The 27,950-nt window shown below is 38.7% G+C and overlaps 2 protein-coding genes across 2 annotated transcripts; both read right to left on the bottom strand.

Moving 5' to 3' along the window:
* Positions 1-699: 699 nt before the first annotated feature.
* colq (collagen-like tail subunit (single strand of homotrimer) of asymmetric acetylcholinesterase) lies at positions 700-13,669 on the bottom strand. Its single transcript, XM_084726515.1, has 17 exons — positions 13,504-13,669; positions 12,785-12,894; positions 12,370-12,477; positions 10,360-10,404; positions 10,150-10,176; positions 9,254-9,325; positions 8,220-8,282; positions 8,042-8,068; positions 7,862-7,906; positions 7,671-7,706; positions 7,483-7,563; positions 6,418-6,514; positions 5,477-5,607; positions 4,985-5,104; positions 4,439-4,580; positions 4,239-4,341; positions 700-2,893 (listed from the first exon to the last, which is right to left on the bottom strand). Exons 1-17 carry the CDS (start codon positions 13,598-13,600, stop codon positions 2,824-2,826), a joined length of 1,374 nt encoding a protein of 457 aa, XP_084582641.1. The 5' UTR covers positions 13,601-13,669; the 3' UTR covers positions 700-2,823.
* Positions 13,670-15,303: 1,634 nt separating this feature from the next.
* Positions 15,304-25,483, bottom strand: hacl1 (2-hydroxyacyl-CoA lyase 1). The gene is made up of 17 exons (XM_084726513.1): positions 25,254-25,483; positions 24,331-24,435; positions 24,177-24,217; positions 23,937-24,017; positions 23,265-23,337; positions 23,112-23,189; positions 22,884-22,978; positions 22,669-22,781; positions 22,421-22,556; positions 21,202-21,307; positions 20,940-21,023; positions 20,707-20,808; positions 20,413-20,567; positions 19,200-19,361; positions 19,005-19,112; positions 18,701-18,887; positions 15,304-15,666 (listed from the first exon to the last, which is right to left on the bottom strand). Exons 1-17 carry the CDS (start codon positions 25,302-25,304, stop codon positions 15,634-15,636), a joined length of 1,710 nt encoding a protein of 569 aa, XP_084582639.1. The 5' UTR covers positions 25,305-25,483; the 3' UTR covers positions 15,304-15,633.
* Positions 25,484-27,950: the final 2,467 nt, after the last annotated feature.

Raw genomic sequence — 27,950 nt, 5'->3', positions numbered from 1 at the left:
ACAGTGCCCAATCACTGTCATCGCTTGCTCATGACAGATATAGATCAGAGCTGTTGACAAACCCCTGACAAAAGTCTGAAGATGCATGTGCGTGCATGAGATACAGTGAACAGCCTTCAGTGATTTAAATTCCTGTTTTATTTTCATTTAAAATTACTCACTACTTGTATAAATCATATCAGAATAATGAAACAAAATGAACTTTCACTAGCCCAGTCACAGTGCATATTATATTTCATAAAGCCTTACAGTACAGTACAGTACAGTACAGTTACCACATGCATGTTTATGTTTCAGCATTGTTGTGCATACACAGTACAGGAAAGCAAAGCAGCACAGGCCGCAGACAGAACATTCAACACAGTTTCCAAAAGGTATTTCAGCTTTGTGCATGGCACGGTTCATCACTATCATATACGGTGTGTGTGTCATACATACAGTACTTAGCTACACTGTGGGCAGAGCAAGACTGATATCTCTTAAGACACCTGCTATGCTGATCAATGCAGTGATTTACAAAACAACATTTGACAAAGTGGAAGCATTTCACACTTATTAGCAGAGTATCACAAGCATGCGGAGACAATATAGTAACAGTCTTCATCTTTCAATTGCTTTTACATAAGAATCACTTTCGAGCAGAGGTATTCAAAATGGGAGTCAGGCCTCCCCGGGTGGGGGGGGGGGGGGATCAATCAAAAGGAGATCACATGGATTAGCCTAAATGTGTTTAAGTTCAGAAATGCAGTATTGGAGAAATGCCCTTCTTAAACCAGAACTTCTACTCTACTCCAAGAACAGTTCTAACTAGCTAGCTAATCAATCATTGACTAACAAGCTAGCCAATCTATATGAATAGGCTACATAACTAGTTAAATTAGATGGCAAATGTTAGCAAAACTCCAGCTAACTAATCTTTCAATCATAAGCTCATCTACAACAATAGGTTGGATACATCTGATAGCAAATGTTAGCAAAACTCTTGCTAACTAGCAATCTAATCTGCCTGAATAGTTAGCTAAATAGTTAGCCAGGGTTTTGCTTATATTAGCCAAGTTAAGATGTGACTATATATTTTATAGGCCTCCCAGCAACATCTTTTAACCATCTTCAAAAGTTGTTTTTGTTTTTTACATGGATGAGCCTAGCATATAGTATGTCTAAGTACAGGACACAGGAAAGGAGAATGTTTACTTATGATTGGTCAACTTTACCATTTTACCACTTTCCCAGGGTCAGAAGCTAATAAATGCCTTTGTTACATATTTAGTGAAGTTGGACATTATGAAGAAACATTAGGTTGGTTCAGTTGAGTATTCTTCATGATCCCATAGACATTCAGGAATTGAGCAAAACTAAGCAAGTAAATGGGTAGGCCTCTTTCCAAGCTTTGTCTGAGGGGAGGCCGACAGTGTCAGACTTTGAAAACCTCTGCTTTTGAATACCTGACTATATCTATGTATGGCTGAGAAGAGATCTCCTTAGCACTGCGACTCATACAGTAGCTTATGGAAAATGTCAGCTTATATTGGCAAAGTCGTTTTTTCAACATTGGTGGCCAACACACAGCGGACTACATCTACACTGTTAAGTTAACTGTTGAGTTTCACTGTTGCTGTATATACTGTAAGACAGAAAGACTGGATAAAGAGGTATTAGAGTAAATACAGTAATGACCATAGAACAGACTGGAATTGAAATTCCTCCCCCCTTTAGCAGCTACAGACTATTCCAGCCTTTCCTGTGCAGTGAGAAAATTAAGAACATAACAGTTTCAAGCCTTCACATACAGTATATTTCATTTCTCACTGAAGCACAGGGAAGAAACTCGATCGTACTCAGAGGACTGCACCTTTAAAGCTCTTGTTTGAGTTACTTGTGTGCTTCAGCATACAGTCACTGCCATTTCATTTACAAAGAGAGTAGAGGAGGAGGCCTGTGAAAGGTGCTGTGTGGAGCTACATGACCTGTTGGTTCCTGAGAAATATTTGGATTTATGAAACCTTGTCTAGACTGAATGTCCCTGTCAAGTACAGTACCACCACAAGACAAGTTAGACTATGAAGCGTGGCCTCCTCAGTTAACAGTCTCACTGAAGTATCCACCTCCATCTCCATCCCTAACCATACATATTGATCATATATGCCTGGTTTAACTTTACAACTGAATTTTTTTATGTGATATTGAGACTACACAGTGTGAACCTTGTTGTGGCAATAATAAGTAAAGTGATAGGTTGCATGCTTGGATAGTGACAGCTGCTGTCATGGTCTCAGTAATCCCAGCCTCATGCAAATGCTGTGCGCTGTCATTCACACTGCAGTAGAATACCTGAGGCCATGGCTCTGGATGTCCTACTGTCTCTCTTTCTTAACAGTAACTGGGTCAAGATTAATACGCCTCTGGCCCGGCTACTGCTCCTCTGCAATGTCTCCCACTAGCATTTAATGAAGTCTCTGCATGGCTGTCACACAACTGTTGCATCCAGAGGCTGATTCCGGTCAAATCAGGCATGGTGAGGAGGCCGGTCTTAAGTCCTGCTTGTTAAGACGGAGTGCAGATGTCCTGTGCATTTCCTAGGTGTGGGTAGAGGTTTTCACCTCCACTGACTGAGTATAACTCCGGGGAGCTATGTGGCATCTCAGCAGCAGTACAGAGGAGTTATATGTATGTATTTTGTTTTTTTCTTCCTTCATAGAATCATTGGCTGCCTCTACCTTCAGAGTCTTGCTTGGAGCATTATTTTTTTTGCATGAAAATATTCCTGTTATGTGTCAAGCAAATAACACATAGAGGATCCCGCTGTACTGTCCAGATTCCTCTTCAAGTGAAGTATTTGCAGTTTGTGGAGTCGATAACACAGTGTGGTGTGCACTTGAGGTGACCATATGACCTGGAGGTAAGAGAAGAAAAAACCTTTTGGTCAGTTTAAAGGAGAAATATTTATATATTTACTGTACTAAATGATAAAATCTTTGTTTGATGAACTTGTTTTTTGTAAATATTCTGAATTTAATGCCTGCAAAACATTCCAAAAAATGTTGGGACAGAGGCATATTTACCATTTCTTTTCACAACATTCTAAGCTTTTGCTAACTGTAATGGAAATTCATATTTACTGACAATAATACATATATATCAACAACTCTATACTTTGATATTTTGTTTTAACCTTCACGTCCCCCTATGACAATGAAGTCCTCATATGCATGTGCAAAGTCAGGCCTAAGGTCCCCATAAACCCAAAAGGTCCTTACATGATGGTCTGTAACTATTGAGAAGTGTCTACATGGCTGGGAGCTCACCAAAGCCAAGTTGAAACTGTTTTTTTAAATCTTGTTTTCTAGGACATGGTGCCTGAGTGCAGATACAATCAGATATAGTACATAGTATTGTCAATAGAGAAGTGCTTGTGTAAAGATCCCTCCCACATGTGCTGACTGCAAAAACACCACTCCCACACAATTCTGTGCTTTTTGCTGTGGAGACCTCTGATCTCTGTTTGCTGAACCCATTCTCAAATGCTGGAATAAACTTGCAAAGACAGGTCTCCTTTATTGATACAGATTTCCTCCACAAAACTGAGGAGTTTAATTTTAATACACGACTTCAGATGCTCAACAGTCGGGGTCTCTATTGTTGTATTTTTTGCTTCATAATATACCACATATTTTCAGTGGGAGACAGGTCCGGACTGCAGGCAGGACTGTCTAGTACCCAACTAAGAAACCCTGCTGTTGTTACGTGCAGAGTGTGTCTTGGCATTGTCTTGCTTAAATAAGCAGGGGTGTCCCTGAAAAAGGTGTCTTAATGGCAGCATATGTTGCTCCAAAACCTGTGTGTATTAATGGGGCCTTCATAGATGCGACAATTACCCATAATACCATGGGCACTAATATGATTATTAATGATTTCTTACAACTTATAAACAGACCCCAGCTCATTTGGTGAACAATTAAAATAATTCTGTATTAATTTTACCTCCACATTAAGTGAATAAATGGAAATTTTGGGCAGAATCACACAGGCCAAAACAAAGACTATTCAAGTGAGAACATGCTGGCTATAGCGTTGTTGTTGGAAAAGTTAGTGTTTCACTTTAGGATGTTTCTTTATTCTCTGATGACATATCATGGTCATTAATTATTTAGCACAGTAATATCTCATTTGGCAAAGTCAACAACACTTCTCATGCAGCAAAGAGTTTTTGTCAACATGACTGTACACTGTATACTTACCCTGGAAGATATGAATTACATGTCTGGTATCCAAAGTCCTTTCCATCACACTCTTCAGCCCCCTCATAGCGGTATCCATCTCCACAGTAGGCGTGTTTACACTCTGTGTCAAGGGGAGACAGCAGGGTCATGTTATATGTGCACAGCAAAGTACAACCAAGGAGCTATAACAGATCCACTAACATGGGCGCATGACTTACTGACGCAGCCGTCAGTGACGACCCTGTTTTGGTCATCACACTCCTCCCCGTTGGAGATCTGCACTATCCCGTCACCACAGTAACCTTCATCGTCAGGTGCATTTTCCATGGACTGGAACGGCGTCAACTGGAATGGAAAAGTCTTTTACAGAGATTAAAAAATTGAACAAAAAGGGAAAAAAGTTGTATTGTAAAATTGTATTCCAAAAATTGTTGAGTAAACTCACTGAGGTGAAAGTGAATAATGGTTATTAATTTAATATTTTCAATTGCAATTTAATTTTCAGCCACCAAAACAATTGCAAATCAGGTTTACAGCTCACTGTAAGCAGTTTTTGTTTCTGGGATGTTTCTAAAACTGAAACAATCAAGTTTATATATAAAGAAAAAATAAATTATAGGTTAAAGATTATAGATTGTCAAAATTTTGTTTTGTTAATTTCAACACTTAACACTTTGATTCAAAACTCAGAAATCTAGCAGGGCAGTTGCCTTGAAATTCTGAGTTTTCCTCAACCTCTTTTTTTTTTACAGTGTAAATGATACCTGGATTGGAAGCCAGCCATCGATGTCTTTGAAATAGAGAGATCTCTGGTCTTTGCGGAATGCAAGAGCATTATCAGTGTGAAGGCGCTCCAGTTCTTCTTCATTGCTCACAACAAATATCTAAACGAAAGGCAGAGTGAAGAAATGTTTTCAATATTTTGTGCATTGTGAATTAGAAGGTTGAGTCAGATATTGAGCATCAAACTTTAATATCTCAGCTGGCCAATATGTGTCTTAAAGCAATATTCATCTCCCCTGTAGGCATACTTTTATCTTTCAAAACTTTTTATTCTTTAAATAATTGACTCAGAAGCTATTAAGACCAAATAACCCCAAGGTTTATAAAAAATACACAACATCTAGTCGCACAAAATCAAGGATTTTAAACACATACAGTACATACACTTTGATCAAACCCTTACATTTTAATTGTGATTCAAGTTTGAGTATTTCAGTGATAAAGTACGCAACATTTTGCATTTAAGTCCTCACCGCGGGTACTTTGAGATTGTTTCCTCTGGCAGAATAGTCATCATATAGAGAACTACTGAGAGAGCCACAGCTACACTTTCCAGGAGGCCCTGGTGGACCACGTGCACCCTTTGTTCCAACCATGTACAGTCCTAAACATACGCAATGAGGAATAAAATGTCATAAAAACAGATACAGCAAAAAAGAAAAACAGACAAGCAGAGGCAACAAGATGTTAATACTGACATGTAGTATATTTAATTTGTCTATCAAGAAGTTAACACAATCAACTTAATTCAGTCAGAAACCTGATCAAGAAAACAAATGTCATATTAATGATCTGGTGACATAATACTTGTAAAGCTGTAGGGAGGCTTGCCATCTGTGAATCTGCTTTAGCGACATGATGTCATGATGACAGCATCTAGTTTCACCCCAGGAGATAAAGTTTCTCCGGTGCTAAATAAGACTACCGGTGCTACCTCTTACACTGGTCTAAAGTGTGTCTCCTTTTGCTGAGAGGGGTGTTTGCTGCAGCTCACGCTGGTAGCACAGCTTTTCACACACTCTCAGAGAGCAGAGAAAGTGCAGAGCCACACAACAAACGTCTTCAAAGTCAGCAAATCCATCCATACCCTGACTGAGCAATATGTCGGTTTATAAATCAGTATCATCAAGAGTTATTATAGTTTTGTATTTTTCATTCATTATTATTTTGTTTCTAATTTTAGCTTTCAGCTCAGTTTAATTTAGTTTAGTTAGTCTCCAGTATGAATTTCCTCCTTTCAATTTAGTTTATATTATTTGTATATATATATATTAGCTGTAGTTGTTTTTATTATAATATAGGGTGTATTTGTTAGAGTTGTTTTGTTGCACCTGGTTTTAGTTTTAAGTTTAGTTTTAGCTAACAATTACACACTTGGTATCCTCAAATAGTTTTAATTGGAAAAAGTTCTCACCTGTGGCAGGTGAACCAGGAGGACCAGGGTGACCTGCAGGTCCCTGTGGACCTGCAGGTCCCATGGGTCCAACACTGCCTGTGTCTCCTTTCCCTCCCTGAAAGACAATCAAAACAATAGGCAGGTGGTCAGATTTAAAACATTTCTTTACATTACGTTTCATAGACAAAAGCTTAAGTAGAATGCTCAATCCTGAGTGTGCAACAGGACATTTTGAGCGCAGAAAAATATTTTTTGTATGAATATAAATTACATTGAAGATAAATTATTTGCACACAAATAATCATTTAATTTGGGCATTGTGTGGGGTTTTGCTGTTATGTACACAAGACTAATTAACTTTTCACTTTCATTTTAATTAGCTTTATTGGCATGACATTTTAATGACAACAATAATCTCTATCATTAAAATTCACTAATTAGCTCTCTGACGTTTCCCTGCTCTGTGCTCTCTAAAACATGGATGCATTTCGAATACTGTCTTCTACATACTCGCATATGTCGTTTACATACATACTTCATACATACAAGTGGAAAGGCAGTGCTCCCTTTATCTGGATCATACATAATTTTGTACTTTTGTACTAATTTAAGTACTTTAAACCACTGAAATAAAGAGTAAGCATGAACAGAAAGGCTAAAAACTGTATATATCTATATCACAGTCCTTGCTTTTTTAATGTTCTTTACCTTGCTCATTTGTATCCTCTTTTTGTTTTTTGTTGTTATAATAAATAACTCTTCACTGTGATTTTCAATATAATGATTCCTTTGTTGTATAATGTACATATTCAGCTGTGCTGCAGCATCATTGCCACCTTTGAGTTCTGTCTTTCATTTTCATATATTGTCTTGTTTTGCATTATTGTCCTAAATAAAGTTCAGTGAAAAAAAATCCCACACTTGCCCAACATCTCTTCTCTGTGCATTTTCAAGTTTGCCTGTATGCTTGATGTATTTTCTCCATAACGTGCTTTTTCTGTGCTCAAAACATCAGATATCGCTCTATATATTATTGTTTTAAAACAGTGCAACCAGAATGTCACATGCACACAAACTCGTCACCTGCTTGCCTCTCTTCCCTGGTCGGCCAGTGGGTCCTCTGTTTCCTGAGATTCCAGGTTCTCCCTTTGGACCCATTTCACCCTGCAAAACAAATTAGATTATCTCGACATTCAGTTTGATCAGATTTGGAAAGTTGTAATTATGCAGAACAAATTCTAAAAGTCCTTCTTTGTTTGAACGCGTCTCACTTTCTGTCCAAGCATTCCTGGGAAGCCCATAGCACCCTGTGGATAAAGAATAATAAACTGTAGTTTTCTGTGTTAAAGACAAATGTAAGTAAATAACATTTGACTCAACTAAATCACGCACAGCATATTTGCACTAGTGTCAAGTGTTATTACTTTCATTCACAACAACCCCACTGATAAACTCTGCCCACCTTGTCGCCTTTCATTCCGATCTCACCACGATCACCTCGAGAGCCCTGATGGAGCAGATTGCAGCATGGTGCATAACACACACAACAGAAAGAAAGAAAGAAACAGAAACAGAAAACATGTTAATCAGTATATAGTATTGCATATTCTGATATGTGACAAATAATGAAACAGCCACATACCTTTTCCCCTTTATACCCAGGTAGACCCTGGAATTAAAGATCAAAAACACAAATATCTAAGATGAAATAAAGTAGTTTGAACGTGAGATAATTCTGTGTACTTCATAATGTCATAACATATTTAATATAAAATATCAAAAAAACAAAAAACAAAGAAAAAACAAAAAAAGAACCATACCCGTGGCCCAATTGGTCCTCTGGCTCCAGGTAAACCCATTAGCCCTGGGTCACCTTTCTCACCCTGACACAGGAAGAAAACATTAGGAATAAGCTTCATTTAAGATATTTCCTCACCCCAAACAAATAGACATTATGAGTGCAGACTTTGACTTTGAAAGGGATTTTTTTGGTACATTTTCAATAACGCATCCACTGTATATAGAAAAGGTTATTTACATGTTAAATAAAAGAATATTTAATTATACAATTGAAATATGGCTACTGGTTAAATCTAACTAAATACATTACTTAAGTACTTTACTTAAAGAAAGTTTTTGAGGTGATTCTACTGTGCCTGATTTCCATTGTATGCTACTTTAAACTTATACTCCAGTGTTTCCCAAATGTTTTACAGTCCTGTACCCCTTCAGATGATCAATGTCCAGCTACATGCATCTCTCAACACCCACTCTCATATTTTTTTCATGTTTATAAGGCTCTTATGTACATATGTGCATATACAGCCTATATATAAAATCCACTCAAAACTATGAATTACTCAACTTCTGTAGTGCTAACACGTACTTTAACTTGACTTAAATATTAAATGCAGGACTTCTACTAAAGGAATGTTTTACACCATAGTATTGATACTTTTACTTAAGTAAAGGATTTGAAAAGTTCCTCCACTAATACTTATCCATAGTACTTATGTAGGCACTTGAGATGCCAGAGATGCAATGATTAATTGATTATTAAATTAATTACCTACTATTTTGAGTCTTTTTTTTTTTTTTTTTTTTTTTTTTACAAATTCTCTGATTTCAGCTTTTTAAATGTGAATATTTTTTGGTTTCTTTACTCCTTAATGATAATAAACTGGATATATTTGAGTTGTGGGCAAAACAAGACATTTGAGGATGTCACCATTTCACCATTTTCTTAATCAATTAATTCAGAAAATAATCGACTAATTAATTGACTATGAAAATAATTGTTAGTTGCAGCCTGAATTTGTTGCATCATTTACATTATGAGGTCTGACTTACTCACTTTGGGCCCACTTGGTCCCGGCCATCCTGCTGGTCCCTGCTTTCCAGGAAGTCCAGGAGGACCTGTCCGACCCTAACAGGAGAAATCAATTTTAACACAAGATCTCAGTGATAGAAATCCCTCATAAAAGACTAATAAAACAATTTCTGCCACAGCTGAAGAAGCAGTTACTTGTTAATGAAATCAGGCCTGTTTGCTTAGCAGGTTAAAAAAAAGGAATCTGAGTGCAGGATTTGCCGCATAAGCTGACAGGCTGCTTGCTTCAGTATTTATCAGACAGTGCTGCTGCACATGTAGAGGGAGAATGACTTTAACAAGCCCTGTCACTTTGCTCTCTTTAATTAAATGATGGGCTGTATATAGAACAGGAGCCCGTGCTTGTGGGAAATAAAATGATTTATGACCTGGCTGAAGCACTAAGCTAAATTGCACTGCAGTGCTACAAAGCTGCTCCGTCAGGCCACCAGCCAGTTGAAGCTCTCCCACTGGGCTGCTTTTACTGCTCGACCGCACAGCGATTATTTAGGAGCGAGGTCACTTCTTTTCTTTGCCGCCTGCCCTGATCAAACCTGTGCTTTCAATAAGCCTGTGTGTTCTAATAGAGAGGGACGATGCTGGCCGTCTTTGAGGGGTCAGTATGCTTCTGCGAGAGAAGAGCTGCATGTTAACTCGCCCTTTCATCAAAACAGCCCGTCTCAGCAGCTCTGCGTCCCTTGCATCCTGTCAGTGTGGCTGTGCTGCTGTCTCCTGTCAAGGTTGGACATGCTCACAATTTCTTGATGCACACAAGCAGACACTGGCAGAGTTACAGCAAGCGAGCAGGCGGAGGCACTGTATCTCATTTTTGAGTAAATCCACTTAGCAGGGAATATAGAGTGATTAATGGGGACTCTCACCTTTTGCCCAGGTCTTCCGATTTCTCCCTGATGACAGGATGCGGAGGAAGGGACAAGGACAGCATTTATTTAATACACTTCCAGCAAGCATCTTTCAGTCATGCGCAACAGGTCAATTAGACTTTAGCTTACAAAATAATGAAGAACTTGTAAAATGCATGAGCAACACAAATGAGTTGAGACTAGAGCAAGGGAAGGTAAACTGCTTACCTTTTCTCCCTTGGGCCCTCCTATCCCAGGTAACCCAGGTGGACCCTGATGAACATTAAAAACGGTAAATATATGATATATGGTCATAAATCACAGAGATATGCATCTAAATTTGTTTTATTGTCCACAACATCCCACCACAAAGTCATGACTGCTTCTGGAGGCCCTCAGCTGCAGTTTCAATTAGCTAAAGGCTGAGTGGCCACTATTGATTTAAAAAAAGCCTCATGGGTCTCGTTTGATAGACTGAAACGCTGCTGCAGTTCAGCCACTGCTGTAACAACCTGAGATGGGCACAGCTTTTACAATCATTTGGTAAATCTGCATTTCCTTTATGAAATACTGGGCTAACAGAGGAGGAAATTAGGCTTACAAAAAGGCAACAACTAATGACTATTTTCATAATTAATCAATTAGAGCTGCAACAATTAACTGATTCATTGATTAGTTGTGAACTATTGAATTAACTGGCAGCTATTTTGATAATCAATTAATCAGTCTGAATATTTTTTAAGGAAATAAGTCAAAATTCTCTGATTCGAATTTCTTAAATGTGAATCATTTCTGGTTTTATTTGACTCTTTATAATAGTAAACTGCATATCTTTGACTTGTGGACAAAACAAGACATCTGAGGACGACATTTTGGGCTTTGGGAAACATTGATCAACATTTTTCACCATTCTTTGACATTTAACAGACCAAACAACCAATCACTTAATCAAAAAAAAAAAAAAAACGGGTTACAATTTAATATATTATGATTTTTTACAATATTGTACACAAGGTAATATATTGCTATTTTTTCACCTATTTTTAGGAAAAGCTGTCATTGTATAAAGAACACTGCACCATATGCATAAAATCAGAGTTTAAAAAGTTTTTATGCAATCAGAACAGTGAAGACAGAACAAGAACAACTCAGCTATCTAGCGGTCAGGGGTTTAAACACAACACAAAATGAACCACTGCCATGAGTCTTTGCCTGTATCACGTTATCACAGTACAGTGTTTTTGAGAATGGATACAGTATCACAAAACATCATATTGCGATACTCAAGTGTATTGAAATCTTTCTACAAACCTAGTTTACCTGCACCAATTGAACCAAAATGTCTTTAATACTTTTCATCACCAGAGTACACAAACACATGCTTGTGTTGGTAATCCCTGGAATTTACGCAACCCAGCACGCCTTTCCAAGCAGACGGCTCTTCGGACGGTTTCTGAGAATGATGTGTGGCACACTGGCAGGCAGTGGAAAAAGGCTATTTGTGTCTGAGCTAAATGTAGAGCGTTAATGGGCTGCTGTGTGGCAAGGGCCGGAGAAATCCCCATCTCCTCTTCTGCAGGAACTCTCAAGTTGGAGAGGAGATAGAAGTAATACAGTGTTGGGGTTCTAATTCTTAACACCTTGAACCCATGAAGACGCCAACATGAAAATGGAGACAGTCTGTGATTTAAGTCAAACTGTGGGAGGTGGACTGGACTGGTGTAATGACAAAGCCAAACTGGATCTCCAGTACATCATTATTGCTGGGATAACCATGATGTTTGGGAAGAGTCTGGATTCTACCCAGGGTTTCTGCAGGTTTCAACAAGTTAAATTTCAGACTTTTAAAGACCTTTTTAGAGCATTATAAATGAAATTTAAGACCTGTGTCATGTCCATACTGGCAAAAAAATGCAAAGGTTTTAGCAGTGTGAGAATCAGGGGAAATGGTTTTAAACAGCTCACTCTTTGTTCCATTTATAAGACTGATGTTTAGCTACTGGGTGTAAAGTCCACTAGCTGGTGTAGTCCTGACCAGGGTTAGTGGTTACATGCTCCATGTTGGTTTTGTTTTGTAGTGTTTGCAGCGTGATCAAGACAAATGAGACTGAACAATCAAACTTAAAAAAAAGTAAAGTCAGTTTTTAAGACAAAAAATCATATTTAAGACAGTTTAAGGGTTAACGTTCAGATTACTGGATACAAAGCTTTTTAAGATCCCATGGGCACCTTTCCTACCTCGATGCCAGGGGGTCCAGCAGGCCCACGGGGCCCTTGGAGGCAGGCAGAACCTTTGCCTTCATTGCTCGGCTCTGACTCACCATCACGATGTGAAATACTTTCATCCTGTAAAATGAAAATTAAAACATGCATTTTTACATCTTTGACACAAATGCTGAACAGAGAAGAATCAACAGGATGACACCTTATTATTTTAATTAAGAATTTTTTGTTTGAAATTTATCTCATCCAATATATAAAAACTCACAACCCACAGTGAAGGACCTGTTAAGCCATTTCTTCCATCATCTGAGTGTTTTGATGGTGTCATTCAGGGGTCAAAAGACAGTTAAGTGTGCCGCACTTTGGATATCACCCAAGGACATATCAACAAACAGATATTCCACAATAGAAAGTCACATGACTGACTCACATGAGCGTGGCGGCGCCAAAGTGAAGGGGGTGGAGGAAACAGTGGGGGTGGAGGCGGACTCAGTAAACAGCATGGGCTGAATCTCTTCGGCTGCTCCTGGGATCTGAGAGCTGTGCAAGGTGTGCATGCAGCCAGCCAGTAGTCACCCAGGCAGTGATGAAAGGTGTCAAAAGAAGAAGAAGACAGTCAGAGGAGGGCATGTTAGTGTGTTTTCTTAGCTTCTGCAACATTTAAAAGTGATTCTTTTATCAAAATGACAAGAGTAATGCTTAATATGATGACACATGGACATGCACAGGCAACAAATGCCAACAAATATACCAAAAATAGAATAAAAATTTGACAAATTCAGAGAGGTTAGAGCATGCAGAAGCAGCATAAGTAACAGAGAAACAGGTGCAAACTATCAGATCATGACACCCGTCCAGGAGAGTTCCTAGAGCTGGACACAGATATGAAGTGCCTGTGCCTCTCTGGAGCTGGTCTCGCTATTTATAGAGGCATTTCCAGTCGACAAGAAAATAAAAACAAGCAGATTTTACAAAGATGATGAGCTCAAAATGAATCCTAAAACCAGACATTTAGACCATGCTTTTACAGCCCAACTCTCTCTCTATGTGCATGCATGCATAGTACTGTATGTACAGTACAGTACAGTACAGTATAGTACACACCTACACAGATACACAGACACAGACACAGGATTTCAGTATTTTTACCTGCTGGGAATGAAACAAAGCTGTCCAGAAACGAGGATTGAGCCAAGCCATAACAGAACCATAGTGGCAGATACAGTCCAAGTGTTAGAAGAGTCATGCTGCTACAGATAGTTGCCTGACTTTATTTCTGAGCCACAGCAGTCACTCACACACACTCACGCTGCCTTCTTCTTCTCTCTCTTTCTCTCTCTCTCTCCTCTCACTGTCCTCTCCCTCTGCTCCCCTCCCTCCCTCTCCACTCGCTCTGCTCTGCCTCCTTCACGCCCTCACAAGAGGGTACGCCGACCAATGCCCATTAAATCTTTCCTCTGCATCAGTGTGCGCTAAAATTACAGGAGACAGTCCGCCAGCTGCTCTGAGTGCCAATATTAGACCTCTACTACTGCAGGGGGTGCCTTTTGTTGTTTCCACTGCTCTCACACAGGGAGACTTGTCATGAACAACTCACGGTGGGCTTTTCTGCAAGAAAGTCAAACAGGATTCTTTATGAAGGTGTCATCTGTGCACCCTGAGACAACTCTCATAAGTCTACCAGTCTTCTGTTTGTCTGTGTTCATTAGTACATCTTTTTTATGTGGTACAATAAGCATCCCTCCTGTGCATTGTGGTGTCTATTTGGTCCAAACCAGATTGGTTTTATTGCCTAGTCTGTCCCACAAAATTAAGTGTCTGCATTTCTGAAGAGGCTCTCTGGGGGATGTGAGAGCTATAAAATACAGCAGCCTGGAAACGCAGGCAACATCACTTCTCAATAACACTTCGACAATACTGATGTGAAAATTGTGTCTATATTTTGTTTCGATTACACGAACACAAGTGAAAAATCGTAATTTAGGTCTGCAACAGATAAGTGAGTATTATGTCATGCATCTTGATATATATTAATAAAGATGACGTAGGGAATATCATTTCATTATAATTCTGGTTGAAATAATTAATTTTGACCATTGCATACCCCGAACAATATTTAAAGGAGAAGTATGTAGGATTTAGTGGCATCTAACAATGAGCTTGCAAACACCTTTTGTCATTTTCTACCTTCAAGCATATATGAGAACCTACAGTGACCATGAAACTTGTGCAAAACACAAAAGACCATATCTAGAGCCAGTGTTTGGTTTGTCCACTCTGGGCTACTGTAGATACATGGCAGTGCAACATGGTGACCTCTGTGGCAGAGGACCTGTTCCCTCTTTAGATATAAACACCTCAGTCTATGGTACAGAAAACACCACAGTCCTTATTTTTTAAGGTGATTATACATTAATGAAAACATATTTATGAATATCATATTCCATTTCTGACATGTTCTGCCAAAAAAGCCCTATAAATCTTACACATGGGACCGTTATTTATATGGTTTCTTTAAAAAAATGTGTCAAGGGCACTCCCACACACACATATTTTGTATTCAGTTTTTAAAAACTGGACCAACGCATCTGCATCTTTGGTGCATCATTTGGTAGGAGGGACTTTGCAGAGTTACATGAAGCAGTAGGTTTTTCATTGTGTATGTTCAAATTGCCTACTACAGCTTTAATCTAATAAAAATTAAAAATCATACTCACTCATTCATTTTTTCTAATCTTTTCCAAATTAAAATAAATATATGTAAATATTGTGTAAGATTGTCATTGCTTGTAGGGAGGATCTGTCCACTTGTTAAAAATGTTCCTGGCAAGGTGTGAATTCAAAGGAGGGTGTAAATTTATGCATGTACCTCTGCAAACTGGATTAATCTGGAAAGAGCTGCTTTTTTTTAGCAAAAGTTGACTATAAAATGATATTTCCACACTTCCACAGCATTTTAACAGTTTATTGAACTGTACACTGCATGTTATGTTCATAGTAATTACCTAATAGATTTAATATGAAAAAAACATTGATTTGACATAAAAGACAAATAATGTTCATTGTATATATGAAAATATTTTCTTGCATTAATTATTTTGTTAATTTTAAAACTACTGTGTAGTACAAATCAATAAAAAAAACATTAAATTATTTCATGGAAACAATCACAAAAAACAGAAACAACTTCATATTTTCCCACTTGGAGTTTCCCGAGGAAAACCGTCACTTCTGTTCTGATGTTTCTGGACAGATAAAGAAGCAGATCCTTCTTTCAGTCTATAAGTTGGAGCGTGTGAGCCAAGGGAAGTCCTGCACACACAGAGAGGACAGCATTATATTAGACCTCCTTAGATGATAGAGCTCAAAAACTGAGTTGTGCCAGACAAGTAGTCAAAAAGACAAAATAAGCATTTTTCAACCTGAACCCTCACCTTACACTGTCTGCTTGCATGTGTAGGCGTAACGTCAATTTCTCAGGACCTGCATATATGCAGGATATGCAAGGCAGCCATGATACATATGTGGATGCATAGTTAGAAGCAAGTATTTCTCAGCCTAATATTATTATGGGTTTTTTGTGTCCAAATAAAAAAAAAAAGTATATTTCGCCAACTAAAATGTGCATCATAGCCTACATCTATGGCGCCTTTTCCTCTAAATTTTGTCGATGGCTAGTCTTGAGTATCAATAAGTGAACTACACATGGCCAGAAATGGCAGCTGACACCTGGTCCCATCCCAACCACCTTTACAGAAATCGCAGTGTTATCATTTTAAAAACACACTTCATTCAAACTATACAGAAACAAAATAAAACTCTGCAAAAACACCTTGGTTTGTCTTTACACTGTTCAAACAATCACCACCTCTGGTTTGGTCATAATAAACCCTTAATTCACAGTTAGATGTGAAAATATTCTGCATCATCCTTCTTCTTGGTCCACTCCTGACATTTTCATATCTAACCCCAGAAAATTAAGGGTTTATTTAGACAAAAACTGAGTTGGAGATTGCTGGAACAGTGGAAAGACAAGCCAAGATCTTGGTAAATTTTAATTTGTAAAGTTTTTTGTAGAGTATGAATGAAGATGATGATGACAATGATAAAACTACCATTTCTGCAAAGTGAGTCTGGTTAGCTTGGTGAGATCAACAAAACAGCTGTTCTTTGCTAAACAAAATGCCTTTTTAACTCTTTTAAAAAAGCTCTCTCTCTCTCTAGGAATCCTTTCTGTGATCTTGTCAAACAGAATGGCAATCTGAGCCTGTCAGTGGCAAAACAAGAACTTTTAGTGGATGTATGTCAATTGCCTTTAAGAATTAAGTTGTATCTTCTGTAGTTTTGTGTCTGCTAGCTCCCTCAATGCTGGAACAATATCAAAAATCGTTGTCTTCATCAGTCACCTAGACACAAAAACATGGGAAAATAGGGTCCAGGTTGAAAAATACCAAAGTTACCCCTTAATTGTCTACATAGATAACAGTCGGGGGGCAAACAATGAGGGCAGCACACCTCAAACTAGGGGACAAGTCTTTCTGCTGGCCACCATGGAGCTCAGCACCATGGATACAGGCCTCAATACAACCTTCAAACATGTCAGCGAAGGGTTGCATGGATACATTCAACATAAACACAGAGGGCCTTGCTTTCTAATTATGGGGCCTCTGAAATAGAAAGGTCAGGTTGGTGTGAGGTGGAGGGATTGTGAGTGGAATACAACAGTTCTGTGGTGCACCTGGAGTGTATGGATTACTGTTCAGTGAGGCTTGTCAATCACGTAGCCTTACAAGGATGAGATGAGAGTTGAATAAACACTGAGCTGTTTGTTGCTCTCTGCTAATAATGAACCAATCCGTTGCCGCTCTTAATCAGGCCCAGAGACTGTCGATGTCATTCAAGTCATTGTCCATCTCTTTTCTGTGGTAAAAGTGAAACGGGGCTGAATCTGAACTTGCAGCCTTTGGACATATATTCTGTCACGTGTTTGAAGTGTTCACTGTCATCACCCCATGTCTGCAAGGGAGCTGGGCCCCAAGGGGATGAAATGTGGTATGAGACGAGACTTAAGATCTCAATCGTTATGGCTAATGCCAGGTTCTTGACCTTTTAGTCCAGACTCACTGACAGTCCGCAAAAAGTTTGCACAAGTTGTGGGTTTGGGCAGACTTAGGCCCTCCACATGTCATCTGTGTGAAAAAGACATTTGGATTCAGCCATGAACATTTATTGTGAAGCTACAGGCCATTAATCCAAATGGCAAAGACAACATTTATCCTGTGGAGGTGCCATGCTTTCTCGTGAATGAAGACCTAATTAACTGTGCAAATCTCATCTTTGCTGCCAGATAAATCCCAAGACCCTGGATCGGTGCTCTGAACATACTGATATAAAAACTGTGTTTTAAGCAGCAGAAAAGTGTTGTTGCTGCATCAATTACATCCTCAGCCAGCAGGGGGCATGGCACTTCCACAGGATTCATGCTGTGCATTTACAAAGTGTTGCAATGTTTGCACAGCAATTATGTTTACACTTAAGCAACTTATGTGTATATACACAGCGGTTTTAAGTTTTAACTTTGCACTATCTGTGTTATTTCCAGTCTTATTTTATTATTATGAAGAATCTCCAAGATCCTCATCACACCCTGTTTAGATTACTGTAAATCACTCTACTCATGCTTAGTAAACACAATCTTTCCAGACTTCTGTTAATTAAAAAATATGCTGCTAGACTCCTCCTCTGAATTCCCAGAAAGAGTACACAGAACCCCAGTTTTAGCTTCATTTTACTGCCTCTGCGATTTAGAATTGATTTTGAGATTTCAATTATCGCCTTTAAGGCACTGATGGGACTGACATAAACATGGATTCCTTATGAGCCCAAGTGTAGGCTGAAATCCCTCTGTGGGTCCCTTTTAGAGACTCCAAAGATCCAGATTAAAAACAACTGGATGACCAGGCCTTTGATATTAGGGCCCTGTCGCTCTGTAATTACCTGCTGGAGGAGATCAGGCAAGCCACATCTTTGTCCTCTTTTAAATCTCTTTTAAAAATCACACTTTTTAAAACATGCTTTTACTTAAGTCCTTGCTGTTTATTGCTAATAATCTGTTTTTATTGTTTTATTAATTTTACATTTAACCACCACTTTATTTGTCTGCTTTCTACTTGTGTGTTTTTTCATTATGCTTTTGTTCATGGTATTTTATTGGATTCTGTTTTTAGAAGAACAAACAACTCCAACCTCACAATAAAACTGCAGTGGATTCTTTCATTCTGACCTGTACTTCTCAGAATGACTGACATGACTCTAAACACTTGTATTCCTGACTTATGATAGTTACCTGCTGTTTTCTGTCGGAGGACGGATCAATGAGCACATTTAGGAGACTCGGTTTCTCCCAGTCACTCAGGCTGAGCTGTAAAGCACTGCGTAGCTCCTCCACCGTCCTCACCAGGAACCCCCGACCCCCAAATGCTGTCATGACCTCATCATAGCGTGCCTCAGGAAGGAGGGTCACAGGTGGGGCTCTGACAAGCAACATGACGATGTAAGACACCTTCCATTACATCACTTCTGATTACATGTAAGAAACCATTATCACAGTGAACGCATTATAATGATTTGCTCTGTAATGTGTGACTCACATGGAGGTCAGATCTCCCATTTTTGCCATTTCTTTCCATGTCTCAGGATCCACTCCACTGTAAATACCATTATTATTAACCACAATGATGACCACAGGTAGATTATACCTGTAAAAAACAGAGACATGGTAGAATTAAGAAACAATGGGGATTTGGAGAGTATATATTGTGTACAAAGTGAGGCAACCAACCCACCTGCACATGGTTTCAACCTCCATGCCAGAAAATCCAAAGGCACTGTCTCCCTCCACACAGATGATCCTTTGGCCTTTGTCACTCTTGCTCTTCTCCATAGCGGCTGCTGCTATAGCAAAACCAAGGCCAACTCCCATTGTTCCAAATGTACCAGCATCCAGCCTGTACATCATCAGGATTAGCATTAGCTAAACAATGTACTAAAATACACAGATACTTTAAAGCTTATTTTAGCAAAATACTGTTAAACAATTTGTCACCAGTGGATCTTTATAACGTGTTTTACTGTAAAATGCATATTTGCTGTGTTTTGAATAAACTGCTCATGAGGAATAAAAGTGTATCTCATCATGTAAAAAGGTTTACAGCTCCCTGAAGGTTTATAGTTCTTCATCAGACATGGAGGAGGCATGAGGTTAGGCTGGGAGTGGGGGCTTGAGACGCAACATTAGATGAAACACCTGCTTTTATCTGCAAGCATAACTGTTTACAAAATTTTCCATTTTCTGAATGAAAGGATTGCTACTTTGCAGGAGGTGGAACAACTGGCTGATACTGAATGAGTCTGTATTTAGTTTGCAGGCTTGAACATACTTCTGCTGGTCAAGGATAATTTAGTGGCTCGAGTTTTTTTATATATATATTATTAAAACCTCAAGGTTTTCACTCAAAGTAGTGTTTTTTTTCCATTTATTTATTATTACATATTTCTGTGTTTTCTCATTATTCACATATCCCTAACTTGATTATACCTCAGGCTCTGTGATTATTCACCTCTGAAAGCCTTTGACACAAATCTTTGTAAAGAATCATTTGAATATTTCCACAGGAAGGACATAATTCCCCTAAAATGACAGATGCCTACAATATACCATTTCTGTCTGCTCCAGGCAGAGTCAGGAGAGAATTTAGGGACAGGCATGAAAATATACATGAGAAACCTAAATCATTAATTAGCTGCATGTCATTTTCCTTAAAGGGATACTCTTCAATTTGTATGCAATGACATTTTGATTTGGACGTGAAACTCTTACGTGTTACTCTGGCCCCCTGCATTATCACCGTCTGTTAGCTCAAGCTCCTGGGCTTGTTCTTCGTTCTAATAGACCACATATAGAATGTGCATTTTTGTGTACAGTTGTGTTTGAAAACATAACACTTAACACAATTGAGAGGTGCTCCTAGAAGCTCTGCTTCGATGAGATTGCCTTACCTGTGTCGAGGTAAGTAGTTGTTCAACATAGTGCGTCCTATGTCCATTGTGTTTGCACCCTCGCTGACAATGATGCAGTCCTGTGGCAGGAGCTGAGCAACGTGATGAAACACTGTGTAGTAGTTCATGGGCACTGTTGACTGAAGAGCGAGTGCCTGTGAATAGAAGAAGGGCAAAAAACTGGTGAAAATGCAAATTACATTCATACTAATATTAAATTATTTAAATCAGTACGGACCATACTGATAAGCAGTTTGAGTAACCACATACAGTAAAATGTCATCCTAAACCCACCTTTGATATTTTTGCATTAGCAGCAACTTTGTCCTTCAGTGTGCTCCACCACTCTGTGTCAGTGGAATATTTCCAGCCATCCTTATTGATGCACGCCAGCAGCTGGAAAAACAAACAAACAATGAATCAAAGACAAACAGGAACTGATGTCTTATAGTACATTTTTAATTCACATCAGGATATTGTGACAATCAAAAACACGTGAGTGTGTGTGGTAACTGACTTGCGTGTACCTGAGTGACAATAGCATTGATGTCTCCCAGGAGAGCAGCAGCAGGCCTCACATTGTTTCCCATCTCCTCAGCACAAAGGTCAACCTGCATACTCAAAACAATTTTGTTATGTTACTACAGCGGTGATGTCACATTCTTAAAGTATTTCCACCAATGCTGAAATTAGTGCCAGTGAGGTATTCTTAACATTGATTAGTGAGAATTCAATGTTGCCTTTGACAACCTAGAAAAAAAAAGTCACGTAGTTTGGTCGTTAATATACCTGGATGATCTTGACATCAGGGTCAAATCTTGGTGGCAGACCAAAATGCAGCATCCAGTTCAGTCTGGCTCCAAGCAGAAGCACAACATCAGCTTGGAGAAGAGCTCTTAGTAACAAAAACAATGGAGGAGGAGGAGATGAGGCAATGTCGAGTGAAAACGACAGGGGAAAAAACCAAAACAAACTGAACACACAAAACTTAACTGAACACAAACATTTAGTGTAGATATAGAATAAACAGTATTAGATATGACCCTACATCAACTGCAGCACAGATTTACACTGTTAAATTGATGTCTGTCTTCAAATAGGCACCTCTTATTCTTTGCCACTCAGACACAGTGAAGTAGCAGCAATTTTAAAAAGTTGACACAGAAGCACAGATTACCGTTTAGAAAGTCTAAAATTTGTTGAAATATGTAGATTTTATTTTAAAGTGAAACAGACAACTTTTCAGCTCTCCCCCTCACATTTCCAAGTGGTATTATTCTTTGTGCCACTGATGCAACCGTATACAACACTGGGTCACTTTCCGTTTTCTCAGAGCCTACCTCTGTGCAGAAATGATCAACACCATTATGGAAATAAGAGAAAAGCAAGAATTATGTTCAGTGAAGATGTAAACTGAAAGTTACTGTAATTATATGCATTGCAAAGTAATAATGTATTTTGAGTTACATTCGCCTTTTGCTTCACACAAACATGTAAGTACTATAAGGGATGCCATCAGGGCGGAAGGTGGAGTACTATCAGAAGAAAACATTAGGAGGAAAACCATGAATTTGCTTAACAATTTAGTCTATAATGTAGACATAAATTTCACTGGAAAAATCAGGCCTGGTGGCAGACATATGAAGAGCAAAGCTCAAGGGGAAAAATGCGCATGCAGATGGTGTCATTATTCTATTAGTTCTTCTATTCATTACACTGCAATTAACATTTACTTCATAATGATAAGTTACAGCCAAAAAGTTGTCTATTTCCACTTTAAAATATTAGCCAAAATGTTTACATGGACTTCTGAAAACCTGTAGAGTATTTACATCATATAAACGATGTAATAAAGTGCATATTATAAAGAGATGTTCTATGATAAACATCCATTCATGCGTTATTGAGGTTCATGATGTTTCATAAAAAGGATGAGTATGAAAATACTGGCTAAATTAATTTATACTTTTTGATTCCTGCACATATTTATAGTTAAAGGGAGGCTGACCTCGAGCGGGCAGCAGCCACACAGTTGGGGTGATCATCAGGTATAACACCCTTCCCCATGGGGGTGGGCAGAAATGGTAGGCCGCTCATTTCCACAAACTCCCTCGCAGCAGTTTCTGCTCGGCCATAGGCTGCTCCTGTTGGGCACAACAACACTCACATCATTGTGACTTATTTAATGAGCTATTGTGACTGATGATGGAGGGAATGTAGGGTTTAATTTTCATTTAATGTTTCATTTACTGTTACCTTTGCCAATGATGACTAAGGGTCTTTTTGCTGTTTTCAAGACAAAGATGGCTTCAGTGATTGCACTGTGGTCAGCCAAACTCACTGGTGGTGCTGGACAGCAGGACACAACTCTGCAGGGGAAACACTTCTTTCACTGTCTACACACCTAGAAACACAGCTGTACTAGATTATGCATAAAAAAAATGAAAGTAACAACAAAAATGACAACAAACCTGACTTTGCTCCTGTCCACTTTAGCATTAACCATGTCCCCTGCAATATCCACATAACAAGCACCTGGACGCCCAAACATGCTCGTGCGAACTGCCTGAGAGCAAACAGACACATTAAAATCACATTTGTGTTAATGTCGTCAAATTATACAAAATATCTTTTTATATGTAATATAGCCTATCTAACAAGGATGAGGCAGATAATGGAACAATAAACTGTTACAGTACCTTCTCTACCACTGAGGGGATGGCTTCCAGACTGCTGGGTCTAGCGGAGAATTTGCTATAAAGGCGACATGCTTCCACCTAGCAATAGATTAACAAGTATGTCAATTAAATGAAGCATCAACAGATAAAAATCTGCAAGAAGGTGTGCATTACCTGAGGAAACTCCTGAAAGGCTCCTGCTGTTTCCTGGTTTCGATCCGAGGACCCTCCAATAACAACAACCGGCCTGTACAAAGGAAACATGCACATGTTTAGAAAGGAACCCCAGATCTGTAAAAGATCTTGTGAGAGTGATCGATTTAATAAGTCTCGTTATTTCCCTAACCAGGTGTTTTTGGTCCCTAAGTGCACAGTGAAGAAACAACACATCCAAATCTTGCGAGAGTAGAGGAAGAATCACTTTTCATTTTGACAATAAAGTTAAAATGTTGAGAGTAAAGTCGGAAGTTTAAGAATAAAGTCAAAATGTTGAAAACATTGTTGACAAATGTTGAGAACAAGTTGAAATGTTAAGAATAAAGTTGAAATACCATTTTGACTTTACTCTTGAAATCGTATTTCAACATCATCCTCAACATTTTGACTTATTTGTTCCCCCAAAAGTGCAAAAATAAATAAAACATCAATCTTTCTCCTATTTTCTTTTGCCTGGCACTAATATTGAAATTTCAGCTTTTTTTCTTGACTTTTCAACTTTTCTAGAAATTCAGCATTAAAAAAAAAAAGTTTTTCCTTATGCCTGGCCCTAATTCTCTTCCTTAACGTTTACACTGTATATACACACTGCCAGCTGCATAAAAGCAGCATCAGTGTGTTGAGTCGTACCAGCAGTTCATGTTAGCATTGGCCATTCCACCCAGAGCATGAATGAGTCCCGGTCCAGACACCACCAGACAGGCACCTGGTCTGGATACAAATAACCACAGGAGACAGCAACATGTGAGATACAACCTGACACACACACACACACACACACACACACACACACACACACACACACACACACACACACACACACCAGCTGCTCACATTATTCTGTTTCTGTTCAGTTACACAAAGTCTTACCTTCCAGTGAGGTATCCTATGGCAGACGCTGCATAGCATGCCTGTTGTGTGACAGAATGTATTAAATATCAAAATATCACTGCAATCCTGTTGTTACGTATAAGTGCTGATTAACAGCAGTGCAGCAGAATAATAATAATGATAATAGTTTTACCGCTTGTTCATTGCGCATTCCCACATATTTGATCCCTGCAGCCTGAGCAGCCATGGCCACTTCAATGACAGGAACACCAACTATTCCAAACATGTACTCCACTTTCTGCAGGGGAGAGAAACTTCTCTTTAAAGGTAGAGTCAGGAGGATTTGTCTGAGCTATTTGTAAATGCACCAGGACGTTTTGGTTTGGTGAAATGTCCTGAGCACAGCAAAATAATAAATAAATAAATAAATATAAGGGCCCCTGCAGAGAGAACCACCATCACACACCTCTAGTGGGTCATAAGGGATGACTGTAAGAGATTATGTGATATGAGTCTATACACTATTTTTTTAAGGAATATGTTGCAGATTACACTTTTAGCAAACTGACCCTGAAAAAGACAGGTTTTAACAACTGCATGTTACTGTATTAAAGGGACACTTCACCCCCATATTTCTCTAGGCAGTTTCATGTAGAAACTACTTTCTTTATACTATAGAAAGAAAACAGTTCCTACATGAAAATGCTTACAACAAAGTTTGCAGATTATCTCGTGACCATGTCATGATTTCTGGGAAAAAACAAACAAACAAACAAACAAACATTGCAAATGTATTTGTTGGCGCTTTGAGCAATACAAACTGAATAATCCCATTCATATTCGAGAGAAGGCAGACATCTCTATGGCCGATATCTTCAAAACTTGGCAACTCACACAAATCCATAAACCGCAGGACAGGTAACAAATACGCATTTTTAATTCTGAGTTAAACTGTCCCTTTAAAAGTTAAACTTGGCCGCGCAACACTTGAACTTTGACACACTTTCTGCAGCCGATGTCATGTAACGTTGTTTCATTTCAGTACAGACACAGCTGGTTAGTTAACTTCTGAGTTAGCACACTTCTTAAATCTTCGTTTTATTTAAACGCTCTTACCTGAGCCTTTAGAGACTCAGCAACGAGCTGAGCTCCTGTCACTTCGTCCATGTCTCTTCACAGGCTGTTAGCTATGAACTGTTACACCGTTGTGTCCCTGCAGAGCTACAAGTGAGGACAAACTGTCATAAACTGTTGCAACTATCAGCTACACGAACAAATTATTGACTTTTCAGAAGCAGATAGTTACAAACACCATCCTCAGTCCTGAACCCGCCTCTTTACTATGACTTCCGGGTTGTAAGCCAATCACGGGGGAAATTACGTGTGACCTCACCATAACAGATTTGTGATTGTATAATAATAATGATAATAATAATAATAATAATAATAATAATAATAATAATAATAATAATAATAATAATAACAACAACAATAACAATAATAACTAGAAAAGCAATTTCTGAAGAAATTGCGGGTGTGAATGCTTCAAGCTGAAGCCAAACTGCAATGCTGCCTTGAATACAAGAAAGTTTTGAATGATTTGAATGTTTGAATGTATGTAGAAAGGCTGATGCCAAACTGAATAGCTGCGTGAATGATATAAGAAAGTTTGAATTATGTGAAATGTTTGAATGTTTGAAGAAAGGCTCACGCCACACTGAATACCTGGCATGAAAATAAATTAATATTTGAATTTAGTATAATATTTGATTTTTTTTTTTAAACACTGAAACTACTCTGAATAGCTGCGCTGACAATAAATGAATATTTGAATTATGTAGAATATTTGAATATTAGTTAAAAAGCCAAAGCCACGCTGAACAGCTGATATGAAAATCCAATAATGTTAGAATTATGTAGAAAATTTTGAATGTTTGTTAGAAAGATGAAAGAACTAAATCTGAAGAAAGAAAGGTAACAATTTTACATGAAGCAACTGAAACTTTGAATTTATTGACCAGTAAAAAAAAACTGCAGTCTAAAATGTCCAAGGTGGACACAGAAAGACACAGACAGACAGAGAGACACAGACAGACATGCAGAGCAACAGAGAGAGACAGACAGACAGACTTTTTAAACTGATAATTTCAAACACCTTGACCTGCTTCAGGTGTAATTGTCTCTCTATGAGGTTTTAACTGCTAAGAACTCAGGCTGGTGAAATTGACCAATCACCTGTGTGTTACAGAACATTCAAATTTGAATACTGAGAGGACCTAACTGCTGTTGGTTAAATCAGCCAATCGCCTGTGAGCAACAGCACATTCAATTCTAGGCAGACAGAGACAGAGAGACAGAGATAGACGAACAGTCTTTTTAAACTGTTAGTCATTTCAAACCTGGAACTGCTTCAGGTGCAATTGTCTCAGCATGAGGTTTTCACTCAGGTCCTCACAGTATTCAAATTTGAATGTTCTGTAACACGCAGGTGATTGGTCGATTTCAGCCTAACGGCTGTTGATTAAATCAGCCAATTGCCTATGAGCAACAGCACATTCAGTTCTAGACAGACAGAGAGACAGACAGGTATGGAGAGTGGCAGACAGAGATAGACAGACGGTCTTTTTAAACTGTTAGTCATTTCAAACCTTGAGCTGCTTCAAGTCTAATTGGCTCTGCATGAGGTTTTAAGAACTCAGGTCCTCTTAGTATTCAAATTTGAATGTTCTGTAACACACAGGCGATTGGTCAATTTCAGCCTAACTGCTGTTGATTAAATCAGCCAATTGCCTGCAAGCAACCAGACATTCAATTTCAAATACTCCAAACAAAGGCAAAAATTGAGAAAACGTACCACTCAAACTCCAGCCGTTTAACAAACAACCGTAATTGCTAGAGCTAAAAACGGGATACGGTGAGCGAGAGGACGAGATGGCGAACGCGATGGTGCAAATTTTATTTCTGTAGTGTGAAAAATGAGGCTGGTAGGGCGATGGAAAAAACAGGGATCATCTGCTTTCTTCCAGAAATGTTGGGCTCTCGCTTAACATGGGAGCGAATGGGGCAGCCGGTTCGACTTGGCGCCCTTTCAGACCCCGCTCAGCCCAAACCGTTTGTCCGTTGGCTTCGGCGGTCACACCTCTGCGGCCGGCACGGCTTTTCCTACAAAATGATGTAAAATTTGTGTATGTAGAGTGAACGGTGTGGCCGTAGCGGTGAGTTAAAGCGAAAATTTCTGGATGATTTTGTAGCCGCTCTCCACTCTAGCGATGACATCACCCACTCTAGCTCTAACGACCGCATGCAATACACACCCATTATAAAGTCTGAGAAGAGATGAAAATTTCATATTTTTTAAAATGCTGCTGTGGAAAAACTAAAAGAGATATCGAAAATCTGAATTAGTCACTGAAAGTCCACGTGATTGTTAGCGTTTGAGAGTTGGAATGGAGTTTCTACGTGAATGTATGAATCCATGGCGACAGGGTGAAGTCGAGCGAGTTTGAAGGATTTTCTCATTGACTTCCATTATAACCAAATTTCAGAAAACGGTGAATAATTTTTAAAGTTTGAATGGGATTAAGAAGTTGAAACAAATATAAAAAGTCAGCGAAATGTTGAATATTTTCCAGTTTGAATGGAGTTTCTAGCTCAAAGTATGAATTGGTAGTCAACATTTGAAAAAAGGTGAAATTTTAAGATTTCTGAAGATTCCGTAATTCATTTTCAATGGGAACGCCGTTCGGAAAAAGCCTGGAATATCTCGGAAAGTATTGAACGTGACGGCTTCAAATATACATTCGGTTGTCGCAA

Source organism: Lutjanus erythropterus, chromosome 9 (genome assembly GCF_056507025.1).
Source record: "Lutjanus erythropterus isolate fLutEry1 chromosome 9, fLutEry1.hap2, whole genome shotgun sequence".
Lineage (NCBI taxonomy): Eukaryota > Metazoa > Chordata > Actinopteri > Lutjaniformes > Lutjanidae > Lutjanus > Lutjanus erythropterus.
Note: the sequence above shows the minus strand (reverse complement) of the source record. Positions and strands in the feature narration are given on the sequence as shown.